The 20,496-nt window shown below is 41.6% G+C and overlaps 1 protein-coding gene across 1 annotated transcript; it reads right to left on the bottom strand.

Annotated features, from left to right (window-relative positions):
- Positions 1–237: 237 nt before the first annotated feature.
- OAZ2 (ornithine decarboxylase antizyme 2) lies at positions 238–19,960 on the bottom strand. Its single transcript, XM_083476045.1, is given in 6 exon segments — positions 238–3,179; positions 4,798–4,883; positions 8,661–8,836; positions 11,034–11,114; positions 11,116–11,188; positions 19,760–19,960. Coding segments are annotated over 6 exon segments (567 nt in total). The 5' UTR covers positions 19,780–19,960; the 3' UTR covers positions 238–3,048.
- Positions 19,961–20,496: the final 536 nt, after the last annotated feature.

Raw genomic sequence — 20,496 nt, 5'->3', positions numbered from 1 at the left:
TCAGACAGTGCTTTATCAAGATGAAAAATTGTGTTCTGGACAAAGGTGTAGGAGATGATAGAGAGCCATCCGATATCAGCATCATGGAGGAACCCATGATGATTGAGGAAACTACCTATATGTTAAACCTCTGTACTGCAACATGTATACGATGGTAACAAAATCAAACAGCAAAAGGTAATAAAAGAACAAACTTTTTCAGGGATAAGGTAAGTAATGTTCTTCAGTGATCACTGCTAGGGCCCTGTTTCGGAGTATTTTTATTGCTGACCTAGGGACACAGAGGAATGGGTTGAAGCTTGCAGATGAAAACATAATACAGTAGCACCAGTTCAGAAAAACGTATTTGAAAAACCACACAAGACTATCAGGACAATCTCTTAAACTAGAAAAATATGAATGGGATTCTCACTAAGCATTTGGTGGGTATATTTGTTGGAAGTAAGAGGAAAATAAAATTTGCTGATTACTCCCATAGTATTCAAATGGAGACATGGGCCATTTGAAGAGGCAAATTACTTTGGCAAGGGAGCTGAGACAAGTGGGACTTCTTTTGCAAAAGAAGCTGGTACATTAAGTAGATTGCTTTTCCAGTGACCTCATCTTCGTAATCAAGCAGCTGCTTGGTTCTAGAGAGGGTTTGTGTGTGACTTCTATACTTGTGCCTGCAGATACTTGCTCAGACTGGATACAGTAGAGCTAAGGGGTGGGGACGGAAGCTCAAACTGGATTACATACAGTGTACCACTAACTGGCAAATACTCATTAGCAACAAGGAGGAAGGGGTAATTAACTGGCTGTTGTAGCTTGCCAAAAATGACACTAGAGGGTAGCAAGAAAAACTTTCTCATTCACTGGATTTGTTTGTTTTGTTGTTTTGCTTTTTAAAGATAATCATGTGTATGAACAGAGAAGTACTTTAAAGTTGCAAGTTCAGTGAGTCACTAGTGTAATATTATTATGAGAAACAAATGCAATTTAGGATCTAGCTGATCACAAATTACTACTAATAGAAGTACTGGCATTTTTATGTACCAGCTGCAGCAAGGACACAAGTGCATAAAATACAAAGTGAACAGAAATAATTTCGAAATGCCAGAAATGCATTTTGGCAGTTCTGACAACCAGGGGCAGGAAGTTCTGTAATAGGGCCTCCAGAGCAAGATACAAATTGCTTCATAAGGGAGCATAATAAATTTCATGTCCTCTAAGGAACCTTACCTTTTCCCATAGTTTTAAGAAATAGGCTGAATGCAAATAAGTTCATGGACCAATTAGTAACTTACTTAGCAAGTTTCCTATGCCCTGTATAGGGATTCTTCTCCCTATTTACACAATATTCACCAAGTGCTTATAGTCCCACATAAAGCAAATTGCCATTTGTATTTACCATCTTTTCTTTTTCACCAATGAGCATCTGTGTATGAATTACTTCTGAAAACCAGATCATGGTAGACATTGAGAAAATGTGTACAATGAGTACCTGGACTCTAATGCACTGAAAGTACCAATGCTTAATGTTGCAAATTCCTCAGTAGACACCTAATCCCTCTCTTTACTCGTAATACAATGCCAGCTTCCATTGGGTGGGAGGAGACAACTTAAATTTATTCCCATACATTCCTCTCCAGAACCCCAATTTAAACACTTCCCCTTTCAAGCAGTAGCCCCTTACCTAGGTGAGAAACATACTGGCCACTTCTGGGGTAAGACCCCAGAGGATTCTGCAGAACTCCACCTATGAAGACTAAATAGCAGATACCTAGCTACAAAAAAAGCATATTGCACATGTATTCCCTCCTAGACTGTCTATATTTTTGCTTTTTTGTAACAGTTGAATCATCTTAGCAAAAATCAATATAAGCAAGTTTGGATACCATTGTTTCACATTGACATCAGTTAAACAGACAAGGAAAGTGTTTGAATCGTATGTTATGAATGAAGCTTGAAAGAACTGGCTGTTTAAGAAATTATAAGCAGGATAGTTGTCTTCCATTCTACAAAAGAAAGCCATTGAAGGATGAGATGAAGCTTCAAGCACCAAATAGTTTTCAGAAAAGTTTCCTAGTTGTTTATTCAGCATTAAGCACTAATGCATGCAGTAGTGCTTAATTCCTAGTGGGAGAGCATAGGATTGCTTTGTTTATAAGCATACTGCAATCCATTCCTAGGTTTCTCAAGAAAAGCTGGCTGCAAGGGCATCAGTCAGAGCTGCCAGCATAAAATTTTCCCATCACCAGCTGGGGAGGCTAGATTTGAGTACTTGTTGCTTTATCCTCTAATTATAATTTTCACCATTTATTCAAAATCTCCACTCAGAGTTTTACATCCACTTCCACTACAGAATGCAGTGAAAAACAGCAGAACTATTACAATTCTGGGAAAGGCTTATGCAGTTTTTTCTCTCTAAAAATCAGGGTCAGCTTCGCATGTTTTTTGAATGCCCCTTTTTATTGAAAGCTGTACTAATGCAGTGTTAATACTAACCTAATAAAAAGGCTAGAAAGAGCACAAAGCTTCTCAGGAACCCACAGTGTTGGTTACTCCAGGGGGTACCACCTAGGCTTCACTAACAGTGTTACTGTTCCTCGCATCCCTATGCCCAAAGCATGCCTCCTGCTTAAGTCTGAGTGAACACAAAAGTATAGTTATTTAAAATGAAAGCCAAATAACCAAATGAACAGAAAAGCCCAACGCTAATTTAACAAGTCAGATCTGTGTCCCTCTTCACCTCCGAGCTCCTTGCCCATTGGGTGGCTGGACAGGAGGGCTGTCCACTAGGCTAACCAGCAGACAACAGAGCTGTAGGAAAGGGCTCCATTTACCTTCCATTTACTATTGTGCGATTACATGTGCAGACTTTATATTATTCACTAGGTAACACATTTCAATGGAAAAGTCAACTCAGAAGATATACAGGTCACTCTAACAATAAGAAATGCAGTTTCAGTCCAGAAGAATTTTGTTTTTCCTTTCCTCCGAAGAGGAGTTTTAGCCCCCTCTCGTCTTTGAAGCATGTTCGGGTCCCACTGAAGTGCTGCACTGGGTCTAATCATCATCAGAAGAGACCTGATCCAGGGGGTATACCATGAACAACACATCTGGTCGTGATGGGACACAGGGATGGCCAGGCCTCACAATTTCAAAGCCCAAAAAACTGAATGTCTTCAGTAATGCAGCTGCAAAGACAAAGATTGGCAACATCAGATAGGTGTGGTTGTAAACAAGCTGTGCTCCTAATGCAAATTCCACGACTTTAATTGTATACAGAAAAAACCATTCAACAACAGTCTGTGAAGGTTGAAAAAAAGTTTCTTCCCTGGCTCGGAACTGTCTAGTAGGTCTTGCCATATTTCATACCCCTTTTCTTGTCCATTCTGTGCTGCAATCCTGTTGGTTACTGGTTCGTAATACCTGTCATCCTACTCAACAATAGTTCAGTCGTATTTCTTACCTCTCCCCCACTCCCGCCAGCCACCAAAAGGAAAACACAATGTTACACTAGAAAGAAGCAACTTGGTTAGGTGGTAAGGATAGCCAAACGCCAACCATTAATGTCAGGTTCACATGTAATACTCAGCCAGACCTCGGCAAAGAGTGAACATGCAAGTATGCAGATACTCATAATAAAAATCCTAGCCACTTCACTCTTCCACCTGCCATTCCATTGCACAGAGCTAAGCCATCATTTGGCTTAGATCTGGACACAACCTAATAGTTTGCCTGCCCCAGACAAACCATAAGCAGTAAGTCAGGAATGAAGTTTGGCTATGGCTCATGCTTTGTGGGGAGGCAAGCCATAATTCAGCTGTAATGCTAAGACAGACCATGTCTTAGCCCTGGGCTCTGCAACAGGGATGATCAGGGGGAGGAGTGGCTGGAATTTTACTGCAAACCCTGGTACACTCCTATGTTCACACTTAGCTGTGGTTTGGGCTTAGTGTACGTGCAGATCAGGATCCAATAATTACATTGATGAACAATCCTCTTTTTAAATATAAAGTCTGATTTTGAAACTGATAATCTAAATACAAACCTGAAAAGACCAGAGTCCTGGAGCCAGATTCTAGACTACCTCTAACAAAAAACTCCTCAGAACAGTTTTAATCAATATGCAATTTAATTCCTTTGCTTCTAGATATGCTTACTGTGAACAGGTCACTCAATGCACAAAAGAAGCAATTCAGAGGAAAACTGGCATAGAAAGGATTTGCAGTTCCTCTTATAGTACTGCCACTGTTACAACATGCACCTTCAATTAGTAATTATATGCTTTACACTGAATCCCTAAACTTCCTTGATTTAATCTTCTATCTATAGATGCTTAACGCATTTTCTTAAGGTCTGGAAGAGGACAGAGGCATTGAAAGTCCAGTTCGTCAACCTCACTTAAACCTGATTTAAGAACTTGGGCATCCAGCCAAATACAGCTATTGCACAGACATGCAAAGCTAACAAGAGAATGTTACTTCCTTTCTCATTTGAACCAAAGAACTGTAGTATTCTGACTGGAAACATATGTAGCAATCTTATGTGTATTTACCCAGGAATAAGCCCTATTTTGAGCATTCTGGGTAAGTTGCACTCAGTCCTCCAATATTTCAAGAAATGCTATAACACCATTCAGACTACCCCCAGCAAAGTCCTTTAAAAAAACAACACCCCACACACATTAGTTTAGAATACAACACTTGGCACCTGCAGGAAAATTTACCCCCAAAAGTAAGGGCTACTCTTGCTACTCTGCAAGCCCCAAGGTTAAGATTGGTGGGGATAACAAGAGGCTAAAGCACTAACCTCTGTCTTCTCTGCTTTTTCGGAAGCAAATGAAGACATAACTTGCTTTCATTTTTTCTTCAGCAAATTCCAACAGTGCTAATAATCTGCCAGGGGAAAAGGAAAAAAAATCACATCATACAGACACCATTTCCCTGAATTTGTTAGCTTATTGTAGGGTCTTCAATGTGACTGTCATTCACCCCAACCCACTATTTTGCCAGACTGTCAGAGAAGACACAGAAGTGCCAAGAAAAAGACCCTGCATTTTTTTTGGGGGGGGGTCAAAAGTAGAAATTTAACATGGCTGCTAATGAGCATATGCACAGCAGCACACAGGAGGAAGGCAAGATGTTACACCCAGGTCCCATGAGTTGTATATTTAAGTTCCAGAAGGGTATGTTATTGTCACTAAATCCTTCAATTTCCTTGGAAGACCCCAGAGAGATGGAATCTGTTGCACAGGTGGGGATAAATATGACTAGACTCAGGTCACTTTACTTCAGTAAAGCCAGCACACAAAAAAATGTAAAACCACTTAAAACATCACAGCATGGACATCAAGTAAGCAGGACTCTTGGGAGGGCATTCTGTAAATGGGGTGCCACTACTGAAAAGACCCCTCTCCCTAGTAACCACCTCAAGCTCACCCTTAGACTGGAGCAATGAAACCCAACACATTCCAAAATACTGCAGATTCAGGGGTTGGTCTACTCTGCGTAACCCTCATGCCAAATTCTGAAATACTGTAAAGCCCTAACCCTCTGCTTAGCCAGGCATTGCCACTGATTTAGCAAGCTGCAGTTAAAAATCAGGCTTTAATCATTGCTTAAGTGAACAATGGCCACAAGAGTCAAAAGCAGCAGCAAGCAGAGATTAACTTGGAAGGGATTTTGTTAATATGATAATGATCCATTTTAATTATAACCTTCAAGCTGCTTATTTTAGCTGGCTAAAAATAAACAGTTATGCAATTGTACTGAAACCATGCCAACAGTAGAAGTACTGTCAAAAGAGTGCTGTTAAGAGGATGGGATGAATGGGCTGACACATTTATAAAAAGGAAATATAAAGGATAATTTGCCCTTAAAAATTGTGTTGTTACCTTTTTTGGATATCAAGTTATCCGTGTACTAATAGAGCCCATGTGCAGGAATCAAGGGAATCCAAAGAGGGAAGAGAATGTCTTCCAACACTCGCAGAGAAATATGGAGCAATCAGACATATCCCTCCTCCCACAGCACCCAAGTACAAGATAGTGGGGTGCTCATTTCTATACTTACTTCCCTCAGCGAAACACAAAGGCCAGCAAATCCCTCCCAGTTATCACCTGGAGGGATAACTGGTTTCCATTTCAAAGCAACTGAGATGGGAAGGAAATGGGTTCTACAATAACACCCTTTGGTGAGCTGTCTGTACACAAATTTCTACCCCCGCTCTCTAGTCTGAATTCTCCACAGCAACTAGGGGAAGGGACAAACCAGGAAATACTTCCATGAGTTCTTAATCATGTGCTCCCTCTCCTTGAACCTGAATTTCAGTGTCTTAAATCATTATTTCAGTCCACCCAGCAAGCAAAAAGCAAGGATAGGACAAAGAAGGAAAACAGATTACCAATTCGGATCTTGCCAACTAAGGGTGGAATCCCAAGTTGGGCAAGCAGACTTCTACTTCAATATCCTCTCCTCCCTGCCAGCACACCACTATAATGTTCTCAAGGTTCCCCTTCACCTCTGGAAGCAAATTTTGTAGAAAGCTACAGGGCTAGGATGGGGATAGCTCAGTTAGTGTGTGGTGAAGAGGGTAATGAAATCACACTGGAAAGCAGAAGTCTGTTCTCACGTTGAGATAGTATTGGATACAACTCAAAAACATGTACTGTCCACAGCATATATCAAAATATGATAAATTCAGCATCTGTCAAAATGGGTAAATTCATTAAGAATCGGTTAACTCAAACTCAAACAAAACTACTCTGGCAGGGAACAAGAAGGTGCTGTCTCTAAATTAATCCCTCTGAGGCAGATACAAGCAGCATCAGATGTGGAGGGAGAAAATAGATGAATGTATTTCAACACTTAGATATGGGTTGCTTGGGTTTAGAGGACACCAATGATACAGTGTTAGAAACAGATATGAAAGCTAGGAACTAAATGGCATCTTAAACATAGGCTATGGGCGCTGCAACAGAATGTCTAGGCATGCTTTTTTATAACAAGAATACAAAGCTGAAAATGAATGAACTGCAGCTAAAACCTTATATTCAATTTTTCACTGCCAAAAACAAAGCCATACTTCCCCTGCCTGCCCCCCTAATATTCTTAGGAGGGTCCCTTCTCCAGTCATCAAAGTGGCTGGAAGTGGGGAAGCAGAAAAGGGTCCTCCTCTTATTCCAGCAGTGGCAGTTTTAATCTGAAATCTTAGGCACAGTACTGCTCCCAGAGCTCAGAAACTGCTCACGTTCATGAAATTCCCTGTCACAAAACGCGCCTAGAACAATGGGAGCTTCAAAGGCTGCATAGATATAACGAGTGTAACAGAAACCTGGTGGCAGGGTTTATTCCACCATGCAGCTGGACAATTTTTTGTACAGTGTCAAAAATAAATTGTACGGTAAGATGTTAATTTTTGCAAATTAGGCATATGGGATTTAGTAAGGAACTAAGTAGTTTCTTTAAAAAAATAATGAGAAAAGACAGAAAATGAAGATGAATACTGGTGTCATTCAAATCATCAGAACCTTAACAGTGTATTATAGTAAATTATAGCATATAATGAGGCTAACTACTTAACTAGTCCAAGGCATTGATTCATAGTGAATTGTACTTAAACAGTATATGTCATTACATCCCAGCAGAAAACTGCCATGGTGGTTCCTTTCACATTATGCTAAGCATGTTAAAATTTCATTTGTTTCAAGATGCGGTAGGGGAGGTCAGCTTTAAAGTTATGGTTTGTGGGGTAAGGAAGTCTCCAAACCCAACTATAAGTTAAGTAAGAAAGATAACTTATTCCCACCCCCATTCTTTTCAAGGCCCCTCTATTTTTCTTGGTCTCTTGTTGTCCTTCATTTTCACAAATTTCCTGTCTTTTCTTCTTTCCCTGTTCTTTTTTCCTTCCTTCCTGTCTTTCTACAAAAAAGTTGGGGGAGGGCACTGTGCTGGCCACTTGTACAGTTGGGGGGGGGGGGGAGATTATAATAAACCCTAGTGTTTGGGGTGAGCAGTGAGGCAGCCAAGCATGCTGATGACAAAATTTGTTTAAAGTGGTTAAAACAAACAAAAATTGCAACGCGCTAGCTCCAAACATTTTTCTCCCATCTGGGTGAATGGGCATTAGAATAGCAAATGCAATTTAATGTAAACATGTGTAAAGTGATGCACATAATTTCCACCAGTTTTTCCTGGATAGATGCTGAGTTACTGCCTCTATATTCCCGGATCCCTCTTTTCAGCAATTTCACACCAAAATTCTTTTTAAAATGTTCGGGTGGATGGGAATCAGGTCTGTCCATTCTTTTATGTCAACAAGGCCTGGAATTTTGCCTCTTGTCCCCACTTTTTGCCTCAGACTCCTTTCCTGAGAAAGTTAGTTTAAGCAGGGGGATCTGTCCCACATTTTCCACTGTAAAGACAAATGTAAATAAATTATCCAGCTTCTCTTGCAACTCTCCTTTTCCCCCTTCAGCACACCTTTGACTCCTTTGTCTACAAGCACTTTAGTAGAGTATGAGACTTAATCTCAGGGTCGTGAGTTTGAGCCCAACATTGGGCAAAAGATTCTGGCATTGCTGTTGGTTGGACTTGATGACCCTTGTGCTCCCTTCCAACTGTGCAATTATATGATTCTATAATACCATGATAGCTATAGGCTCAAACACTTACCCTTCTTTACTCCCATCAGCTAATACACCATCAGGGATTTCCACAAAAAGACTCTGATTGGATAGCACTGCATCCCAAGAAGAGACCTTTACTTCCGTAACTTTGTACTGGAAGTGGACAATGTGTGGTTTCCCATCGTGCACTGGAAGATCTTGGTTAACAGTGAGCTTCTCATCCTTAAAGAGTCACAGAAAAAGATTTAAAAGTGTTAAAAGGAAGTGCCAACGAGAATATAATATTCATTTTTTCTTTATTGCCATGAGGACTAAAACCTAAAAATACTCTATTTTTAAAACAACTACTGAATGTCAGTGCTTCTACTTAATTAGAAAGTTTGCTCAGTTACAGCTTAAGTTAATTTTCATAAGAAACTATTACGTATGTTGCTTTTGATGACACGGTCCAACATCTCTGAAGACTGGGTCTTTTGATCCCTAAATCCTATCCTCTCGGCAATCTTCAGATGGGTACACCTTACGAAATAACTTTCTGCCAAGAGAATTATCAAAACCTGAACAAACTTATTTTGCCCTAAACCACTAGACATTCTCCTGGATAACTTAATTTGTGGCATATAGAACTGCACAGGGAATACTTTAAAGCTCTGCTTCTTCATAAGCATGGGATCTTCTCTTGTTCAAATCAGAAAATGGGACAGTAGCTACAAAGCAACTATTGTCAACTGTGTGGGTTGTTGCTTTTTAAAGAAAAACAGCCAAGCGTATTTTTTCTCCATTTCTTGACTGGATACAGAATATGATCCAACTATGAACTTGACAGATAGATGTGTACATTTTAACAGAATCTTAAAAGTGACATTGCACAAGATGATTAACGAGGTCCAGACCAGTCACCCCTGTAAGTTAATTAAATATTAATAAAATCGGTTGTGTTACAAAATTAATTTTTGTATGAAGACTTCAAGCACCATCTTAGAAAATGCACTCCCACTTCTGGAATAGCTCTTCTAAGACCACACCAGCAGTGATTTCCGAGTATTAACTAAAAGCAAATATATCATCTTCAAGATTAGTTTAAATCATATAAAAACCCAGAATTAATCAACCAAATTAAAACCCCCTCTATGGACTAAATATTTTTTATTAAGTATTTTAATCCACTGTGTGACTAACACCCTAGTATTACAAAGATTACTTGAATAGCAACTCTGCATTACAGGAGAATCTCACTCAACTGCTCTTCTCACCATGTTTTTGTAGTACAACATACTGAACAAAATGAGCGTTGTTACTATGCAAGCATCAAATGATGAGCGGTTGTGTCAGAACAATATTTAAATGAGTTGTGTAGGGAAGGTGAATATTTCCCTTTGTAAAGACACAAATATAAGGAACCATTTGCAATCAAAGAACTGCTCAATTCAACATGGGAGGCCAAAAAAAAAAAAAAAAAAAATGAAAGAAAAGAAGAGAAAAGAAATCACACCAGCAGCATATGATAACCAATATTCACAGGCATTAAGAACTAGTAATAGTCAGCCAGTATTCTTTGGGGAGATCCAGAGATGACTATGAATAGGCCTTTTCTACAGCAGAGCTTCAACACTGTAGCTTCCTGTTTAACACTGGCCTACATGGCATGTTTGCAAATATAACTCTTCTACTCCTGGAAAGTAGGAAAAAGCAAAACTTCAGAGACCAGATGGCAAAGGCTTGAGATTTGCTAGTCACAGATTTATCAGGATCCACAGTACAAAATCAGAATGGTGAACAGTTTCAACCAGTCAGAATCAGCTGTGGCTACTGGTCTCTTCAGATTAATCTATAGATGGCTCTGCAGCTGCCCACCCTTTCCAGTTTCTAATCTGAATACTGAAAAGAAATTCATTTGCCTCTTTATTCCTTTTTCATGGCAATAAAACATTCAGAAACCCATTCTATGAGTCAAAACACTAGCTTTGTAAGTGTTATGGAAACACAACTCTGGGGAGAAGAGCAGTTGGGTAATTATTTAGAGCAATCCAGAGGGAGAATTGAAACTTAGTGTTGTTTTCTCCATTATACACACTCCAAATCGGTACTGGCTTGGTGCAGACTGCCATTTCGCTATGCTTCCTAATTTGTTGTATCATAAAAAGCAAGCACTGGGGGGTGCTGAGAAAGGGTACCCAAAGTCCATTATTTGAAGAAATAGCCCGGACTGCAGTACTGGAAGTAAATGCTTGACCTATTCTGTTTGAAGAGCTTTGAATTAAAGAATATCCATTGCATTCTTTGATGTGTGTATTCTTGAACATAAGTACATTCCCTCAAACAAGGCTTATTTAACAACATCCAAAGGCATCATCCCAACCACACAAAAAAGCTACATCATACAAAGGCAATCAGTCTCTAGACATTAAACGAGGCTCACCTTATATATCAAAGCTGAGAGAGAAGGATCCCTGCCAACCCCTCGCCCACCGGGGATCTTCGACAGTGGGTGAGGGGCATCAGGAGCACCACAGAGGCCCTGGGACAATGTGCCTGCAGCACTGTAGTTGGGGGCAGTTACTCAAAGGCAAAATACTACTGGAAGAGAGAGAAAAAAAGCACAAGGTTAGATTTGCAAGGCCGGACAGGATTCAGCTGAGACTCCAAGCATGTCAGCTTAGGCTGGGCCCAATGCATTCTGCAGGGCCGGCTGGCCTGCCCATGAAGTGAGGTGGGGCTTTTGCTTCAGGCGGGGGCTGCTGCGGCTGCACCATGCTGCTGCACTCTCCCCGCTGCGCTCAGACTGCTGCTGTGGTTGCAACCTGGCTGCCAGACCTGCAGGGCACAGCAGCAGCAAGAAGGGTGCAGGACCAGACATGTAGGGTAGGGGGCAGTGGTGGCAGGGTGTTTTTCCTCAAGCAGCAAAAACGTCCCAGGCCAGCCCTGGCATTCTGGGTAGGCAGCTCTTAGACAAGTGGCAGAGAAAATGATTCCTACTGAACAGGGAGTGTGAATAGCAAACCCCTTCTATTGGCAGAAGTCCCAGATGACTAAAAACACATGATCAGATGAGCATACGTTTTTCAATAAACAACTAGAAATAGAGCGACAAGATTCTTGAAGGAGCGGAGTTAGGTTTCATGTTTTCAGAAAGGGAAAGAGAAGAGCGCTGGCACTTCAAACCTTGTAACACATTATTCTAAGATTAGTGCAATGCTGCCACTCACAAGTGATCTTATCTGATGTAAATAATAATAGATGTGGTCCCTTTTGTTACATGAAGGCATGAAAGCAAAGGGGAGGGGAAGCATGCCAGTGCGATTTCAGGTGTTATAAATTATTCCTGGATACTGCAGGTGCCTCAGATGTGGGGACTGCCTGAATCTCCTTTTTAAAAAAGTCTACCCAAGAGAGCAGAGTCAAATTAGTCAAACATATTTTCTGTCCAAATGGCTCTTCACTGGGAAAAAATCAAGACAAGTGTTGTTCACTTATCTCTCTGAAGGTTTCTTTTTGCCTAGCACACATTGAATAAATTTGTCTCTGTACCCTCCTACAGGTTTTTTAATGCTTCTTACAATGTCTGAAGCAGCTCTGAAATTAGGAGCTTTCTGTCTTCACTTTAATAAAACATGAACAGCACACTTCCCATTTGCAATTTTGACCATGGTGAAGTTACCAGAATAATATAATTAGCATTTCTTTCTAATCAGTTCCTAGTTCCTGTAGATATTTCACAACAGCAAATGCTTAGTGTTCCACCTGTTCTTTTACCACTGTACTCAAACAAAGCAGCGCAAGATTACCATTTAATCATTTTGGTATGCTGGGCCCTGACATAATGCTAGGTGACAATAAAAATAATGCACAGCCAGTAAGAAAATATGCTCAAGCTGAAATAACTATTGCACTTCTTGTTCTATCAGATATTTAATGATGCCAAATATTTTGGCCCACTTTCTGCCCCATCCCATTTGGTGAGTGGGATGGTATTTGTCCCAATGTCTTGACACAGGGAGACTATGAAGTGAGAGGCCTGTGTTCATGGGTTCCATTTGCAGAAGCACACCAATGGACACCTTGTGGGAGTTGCTGAGAGCTGTCTATTCCTGCCACATGTATACATGCATGTTGCATGTCATATGGGGCTCTTCACAATGACACTGTTGTATTTGCATTTGACATTTGTGTTTTTCAATTATGGCCTTGCACAGTGCAACAAAGGGGAACCTTGACCCTGGCACTGAGGTAATACTGCCAATCAATGCTGCCCCTTCCGTAGCACACCAACTCATTTAGCACCACATAATATCTATACAGGTATGGCTATATAGCAGCAGTCCTCTGCACTCATATGGAGGGCAGTCCTTCCAACTGGTGCAAGGCCAGTTAGCATCCTATACATCCCAGACACTTCTGTACTAAATAGAATTAGGGCCTTTCCAGCACATGCTTTAACTGCTTCCATACATTATCTCAATTTTTTTGACAAGATATCTGTAATTTATGACAATTGTTTATCATCATCATCATTTTACAGAACACTTGTTATAACACAGAGACAGAACAATTCTTTCCTCCCAGGATGGGCAAAACAACCCCCTATTGAAGGAACATGAGCCAACCTACTAAGTGGTTTACTTGAGGCAATGTTACAAATTCATTACCAAGGAACTTTCAGGCTCAGAGATCATGCTTCTGACCACTGAAATAGGAATGACTTAAAGAGTCTGAAGGTACCTGCTATACTATGCTGTATTTCCTAGAACGTTTGCGGAAAAAGAGGCAGCTTTTCAATCTTTCACTCTGTTCTGCAGTAAGAATACTTTCTATCTGAAACTTCCCAAACCAGTTCCCACATGCCAATGTCAAAGGGAGCTGCACATACTTTACAGCACTGAGCGGAGCTCAGACTCAACAAGTTTCAGCTAGAAAATGCAGTCCTCACATGCCAGCTATACTAATTTCCAATACTGGAGCCCCAAGCTAACATACCCTGAACAACAACTAATTAACTTTACTGAATCCAAGTTAAATTGACTGTATGCCCAACTTGAAAAGCAAATTGCTTGTACAGAACAAACAAGCATTCTTACAGAAGTTAATTCTGCCCATGAAGACTGATCCAAAGCAGCTGTATTGAAAGTGTCAGCAACTGAACTTGTATACATTAACTCGGTCTGTCTTCATCACCCATATACACTGCAACAATTAACTGACAAGCAGCTCTTCTTTTGTGCTGGTGTCTGGTAGAGACTGGTGAGGCAAAACACTTGACTGTGCATCTCTTCCCATCCCCCTTTGGCCTCCTAATATGGCTGCCAGATGTGCTTGTTTTCGCCAGTCAACAATACAGCATTATTGCTGCTGGAGGAAGCTTAAATAATCTAGTGAAGTGGTGAAAATCGAGATTTGTTTTCCCATAAAAAGCAGTTCATTCCTGAAGTGCAAGGTCGTATAAAGAACCTTGGAGAGATGGATTCATCACATCTCTGACTAAAAGATGTGCATGCCTACACAGGCATATATAGCTATATTGAAGTTCCTGCAGCCCAACGAAGGGCAATTCTGCACCAAACAGTAGCTGTACACATTATGCAAATAAGTATAGTACATCTGCATATTTTGTGGAATAGTCTCCTTCTGCCAGTCATGGGGGCTGCTATGCAGAACAATAAAGCCCCACCCCCCTGACTAATGGGAATCTTGCTCAGTCCTCTCTGGCTTCAAAGTGTTCAGGCAAGGCCCATAAACTTTCAAACTCACCTCCATAAGAAATTAAAACTTTTTAAAAGGAAAGCTGAAATTTTCAGGATACTAAATGTTTTGTCCAGCAATGGTTTCTGTGCTTTTACAGTGTAAAATCCACAGAACCCTGAGCTTCTTCAATAAAAGGCACATATACCACCATTGTTGTGAACCTGTATGGAAGTACCACCTAATCTGTGGTATGCATCGCTTACTAGTACGCCTTCATATCTTTAGTCCAAAAAGTGGAACTTCATAGCACTTACACTGCATGCTCACCATTAGAAAAGCACAAGAAACGTCTATCTCACAAGCAGAAATAAAGGAATCAGAACTTAAATCACCCTAAGGATAGAGATGGAGTTAAAGGGCGTGTTATCAAGCCATCATTGACCATGGTGGGTGTACATTGCCCCATTTTAAGGGGGCTTTGTAGTGTTTCAAAACAAAAATCTGCTAAATATGTTTGGCCAGAAAAATAACAAAATCAATCGCACAATCTTCAATTCTCTGAAAAAGAGTAATGTATGGCTACAGCCTAAATAATAAGCCATACTGTGTTGATCTGCCATTAATTCAACAATTTTCATACATCACAAGGATATGATCAGCCTACCCTAGTCAACCTCCAATCCCTCTTATTGGGATACTGGAATCAGAAATTACAGGAAAAAACACTGTAGACATTATATTCATGCCTTTGAAAAAGGTCTATATTCTGAAACAATCAAGATGAGAAAACAATCTGTATATGATACACTTGGATATTTGATTGCATAGATTCATCCCAACTGGCAATTAATGTCATCTGATATATTCATTCAATGATGAAGATAGAAAAAAAGTCAAGTATTGCTTCTCCAAAGAAGGGCTTTCATATCATAAAACAAGAGGCAGAAATTGCAAGGTTCCTGTGAAAAAGCAAAGCTGAAATAACTGGGTCAGTAACAACTGGTAAAATTAAAAGACCAACCACAGATTACGTACATCATATCAACTGGAAACCACCAAGGGACGGAAGACAGAATACAACGGAAATTGTAAGTGGCATGGACAAAGAAGCCCGTGTGCATGAGTGAACAGAAGGTTCACTGGAACTCCATCCGTTGTTTCAAACAGTACCACCTAGTGTTCAGAACCTCATTCTGAGATGCAACACCACACGCAAGAGTTAACCACAGAAATAACTTAATTACCAAAATGGCAATAGTATGTACACAAAGAAATCAACCAATCTATCAGCTAATCAAGACCTAGGAATCGAAGTAGAGAGGATAAAGTCCTATCCAAAGCAATATTGATTCTGTTTTATCCGCAATAGCATAAACTGCATTCATAATAGCTGCAGACAATCTAACCAAGGAAAACAACAAAACCCATCCAGTTGTAGGCTACATCTAGGAGAGTGCATGTGACCCCCCTGCCTAGTAGCCTGTGAGGATCACTGCTAGGTAGAGAAATTGTTTTCCATATACCACACAAAGAACATAAGTAGACAAGTGGACTTGTACCACTGGGGATTCGTTTTTAAGGCTGTTTCAATGTTCTTATGAGGAGCTCTTCTGCACCCTAATGTAAATAATCACTATTAGGCTGTAGCAGAAAAAGAACTTTTGAGTCTTTTGTTAACACTAAAAAAAAAAGTGCTACTCCCAGAATGAAAGAAAGAGGAAAGGCCCAGGAAACTGATAAAACACCAGAATGCCACTGGGTTAACTGTGGGGACTTCCATTATGGAATGCCCTATCATGACTCTGATAGTTTAAGTAAACAGAGTTGCAATTGTGAGCTTCACAAACATCCTATTTGTGCACTCTATGAATGTTACAGAGTACAAATTATACAATTTTGCTTGCATACAAATACCAAATGGTGGGTATAAAGAATTGGAATCCTAGAGTCAGAAGAGACAACACAGGTCACCAAAGTCCAACCCCCAGCTGAGACAAGTAATCTGCTGTTACAGCATTCCTCATAAGTAGCCATCCAACCTCTGCTTAGAATCCTCTAACAAAGACAAAGACCTTCCACCATAATTTGTTCAATTGTTGAAAAGGAGTTCTCCTTGATGTTTACCTTAAGTTCCCTTTCCTGCAAACTGGAACCTGTTGGCTCAGGTCATGCAAATTTGCCCTATGATAACAGAAAGAATGGGGAAACTCAGGCCAAGGGGCTCAAAGCAGCCCTCCAGGCCTTTTTGTTTGGATCCTCAAGACTCCTCTCAAGCCCCACACTTTCTTCCTACATATTCATTCAGTCCTAGCCTATTTTCTCCTTGAGTGTTGTCTCCTGTCTAGGTGTTCTTGAACTGTGATCATGTCTGCCAAGAAAAATGATAACGGATTAGGCCCCTTGTGCTGAAAAAGATTCACCACCCCCGATCTATGTGAGAGCCCTTCAGATATTGGACAATTACTATTTTACTACTTCTTAATGGTTTCTTCTCCAGACTAAGTATACCCTGTGTGCAATCCACACACAGAGTTGACTCTATTTTTCGACATCTACTGATACATCTTTTCAATAAGATACATACAAGGGTACAAGCAAAAGCAATATTTACTGTAACTGGAAATAGAACACTAGGTTCGCCAGCCAGCCAAAATTTCAAAAGAAAAAACTAGCTGTGCTGCCAGGTAAAAATGCATTCTAGAATGCAGTAATGTTTTGACGTACTAAACTTGATGTTTTTACAACAAACATATTATTTAAAATAGGAAGTCTAAAATTAAAGGAAGTCTAAAATAAAGCTTTAATGCTTTATTTCATGATGCTCTAATCTGCCCTGGGACCTTCTGGTGAAGAGCAGGTAATATAAATCAAACAACAACAACAACAACAGGATCTTACACTTTGAAGCGAGAGTGATACATGCAAGGCAGATTGTTCATAAACTCCAGTGTATGTTAAAGTGGATCACTACCACACACCACTATTGCTGACCTAATTTCTAGACCTCTGAATGGATAGAATTACTTAACCATTTATATAACACAAGAAGCCTTAAGTAGATTTTAAAAAACATCCTGATGAGTTCTTATGTTCATCTTACTCAAATTTAACAACACATCAGAGCCCCTTATTCCACTTTGCTGTACTGTACATTCTGAATAATGGAGAGTAAAATAACTTTAAGATTGGATTTGTGCTTCTTTGGAAGTTCAGCTGCATGTATGTATGTCTTGGACAAAGCTAAGAACTCCTTCCTTTGAACAGCTGTAAACAAAGGGCCTTCCTGTTTTGCAAAGCATCGAGTTTTTCCAGACATGCATGTAAGCACTTGCCAGCTCAAGTGACAATCTGACTTCAAACTTTTAACTATTCAATTTCAAATTAGAAACTAACATTTTATGTTGGAGAAAAGAAGCTGCATGCCTGAGAAGGCTGTTCCCAAAAGCATTTTAAGCAGCCTCCTTTCTGTTTTAAAATCTGGGCTCTGCTGCCAGGTGGGCTATTCATACATTGGCCTTCCCAAAGAAATATTTGCCTCTTTGAGTCACCTGAAGACATTTTTGACTTTCAATTACTTTCCAGTCTACTTGTGTGCAAGTGCACATACATACGCAGATGAACCCAGAGCTTTTTCAAATAGCCACTCTTGGGGAATATACATAGTATATAAGAGCTAGCAAATCTATGTAGCATATCTGGCAAATATCTGCAGGTTTCTGTCTTGTATAAAGAGTTATTTATCAAAATACAGAGTATGAGTGGCTGTAGTGCAGTTTGGAGCACAGCTAATAGCTGGATGGAGGCCAGTATGATGTGGACATGGCAGAGGCCAACAGTGAAGCTCACCAAATGCCATGAGCAAGTCTATGTCTCAGCCTAAACTTCCACAAAAGACAGTCACACAAGTAACTGTAAAAGTGCTTTGTAAATATTCTGCTTAATCTCTTGTATTTTTCTCCTTAGATTTCCTTCAGGCACCTTCACTCAACTCACTTTTGGAAGGTTTGTTCCTACATCTAATTGCAATTTGATTATTGACAAATCACCACAAGCAAAATGTGGGGTGCAGGGTAAAAACTATCACAAGACCCGGAGAAGACGTGCCTACTCTAACTGGTTGTTAAGAGTCCTAGTGCTAAAGTCTGAGCACACTAAAAACAACAACCCCCTCATGTACTGCAGTTGTTAACCACCTTAGTATAGCTATCCAGTTTTGGGGGTAATTCTGTGTTTCCACAGTAGTACAGTAAACATTATTTAGGCATACCCTAGGGAAGCTGGTTATTCATCAGCCCCAGATACCTAACTATTCAATTACAGAACCAGACCAAACCACAATCCCTAGAGTGTGCGTCCCCCTAACTTATTTGTGCATCCACCTTTCTTAAACACGGAGCATCCATGAATAACACAACTAAGCACCCTGATGCTGTTTGGTGTTCTTACAGCCATTTTGAATGCAATGTGATGTGCTGTCACAAACCTTCCCAAAGTCTTCTGACCAATGGTGTACCAAACCATTATCTGAGTTCCTGGTGCAAGACTTCTATAATCACTATACCTGTTTCCTGTACCATTTCCTTATCTATTTCCCTCCTATTTGATTTGCCCCTTGCTCTAACTTGTTAACATACTATGAGTGCACCCAGTGAACAGTCTGGGAACACCTGATGCTTCAGTGAAACTAAGCATCAATTCCTGGATGAGGAGGCTGTAAGGGAGTCTCCACAGAGGTATCTGTGTTATGCCATTTTAAAATGCAGAGTCACCCCATGGATTGGAGAGTCAGGATCTTCGCTTCAAGGGGGCACGGGGAGGGGGCAAGAGTGGTTACAGGATTTAACCGTGGATTGCAGAGACGGGGGTGGGGTGGAGACGGGATGGCAGTGGGACAAAGCTGCCTCTACCCATTTACCAGAGGCTGAAAAGGGGGAAGCGAAGACGAAGAGGAAAAAGCTCTCTTCGAAAACAAAGTCCTGCGATCGCGGTGACAACAAAACACCCGCCACTCCTTCGCCCGGCACTTCTGGACGGTTCTGGGGTAGACGTGCAAATCCGCAGCAGGCGCCCCCCCCCACCCTCCCTCGGTCCACTGCCGCCCCCCCCACCCGCCCCTTTTGCACGAGCGCGTGCACAGCGCCCCGCGCTGCAACCAGCCCTCCCCACCAGCGCGGGCGCGCGCCCACCAAAATAAAATAAAATAAAAGCAAGCCCCGCCGCCCCCTCCCCACACGCATTTCGCTCTCCGGCAACTCCACCCCCCTACCCCCCTCCATTTTGTATCATCCGGGTCTGTTCTGGGGTTACTGAGGGTAGGCCGCTTCCACAGGCAGGCCACGATCCTGAAGGGCGGCGACGGTGAGGAGAGGAGATGCGGGGCGAGGTGTGTCCCCCCCGTCCGCCGCTTCCTTCGGGGTCCCTGAGGCGACGTAGGCCGAAGCCTCCCCTCCTCCGCCCCCTCAGTACCTGTCCTGGGTGTTTATCATCCTCGGGGCTCGGCAGGGCGGAGGCGGGGGGGAGGTCGGGAGGAGGCGCTCGCTTTCGGGCCTCACAGCAGCTCCTCCCTTCGCGAGCGCCCAGCTCCGACTGACGGACTGGCAAAGCAGGAGCGCGAGCCGCCGCCGCCGCCGCCGCCTATGATGCCTCCGCCCGCCCCGTTACTCATCTGCATAGCCACGCCCCTCCGCCAGGCTGCCTGGGAAACAGGCCGCTCGAAACAAAGGCGCGCGCGCGCGTGGCGGAGGGGGGCGGCCGCGCGTACTGCGCAGGCGCGAAATAAGTTGACAGGCGGCACGTGGACAGTTACGTGGGCTTTTTTGATCCAGGGGTTGGTAGAGGTGGGTTGTGGCCTGCGCGCGCCAGTTTGGGATCCACACAGCCCCGGCTCGAACGCTCGCGCGCCTTACCTGTTGCTCTGCAATGCCACCTATTCTTATTATTCTGGATAGTTGGCCTTGGTCAAGATTTGACGTTTTCATCCCCAAAGAGTTTTTGATTTGAGTTTCTACTGAAATGAGGCTGCATTTTAATATTGTATTTTAATCTTGTTTTTAAGTTTCATTTCAATTCAGTTGTTTTATACCTGGTGCTAGCCGCCCTGAGCCCGGTCTTGGCTGGGGAGGGCGGGGTATAAATAAAATTTATTAGTATTGTTGTTGTTGTTGTTGTTGTTGTTGTTGTTGTTGTTGTTGTTGTTGTTATTA

Source organism: Podarcis liolepis (assembly GCF_965112155.1).
Source record: "Podarcis liolepis genome assembly, chromosome: 14".
NCBI classification, from domain to species: Eukaryota; Metazoa; Chordata; class Lepidosauria; order Squamata; family Lacertidae; genus Podarcis; species Podarcis liolepis.
This window is presented reverse-complemented; position numbering and strand designations above follow the sequence as displayed.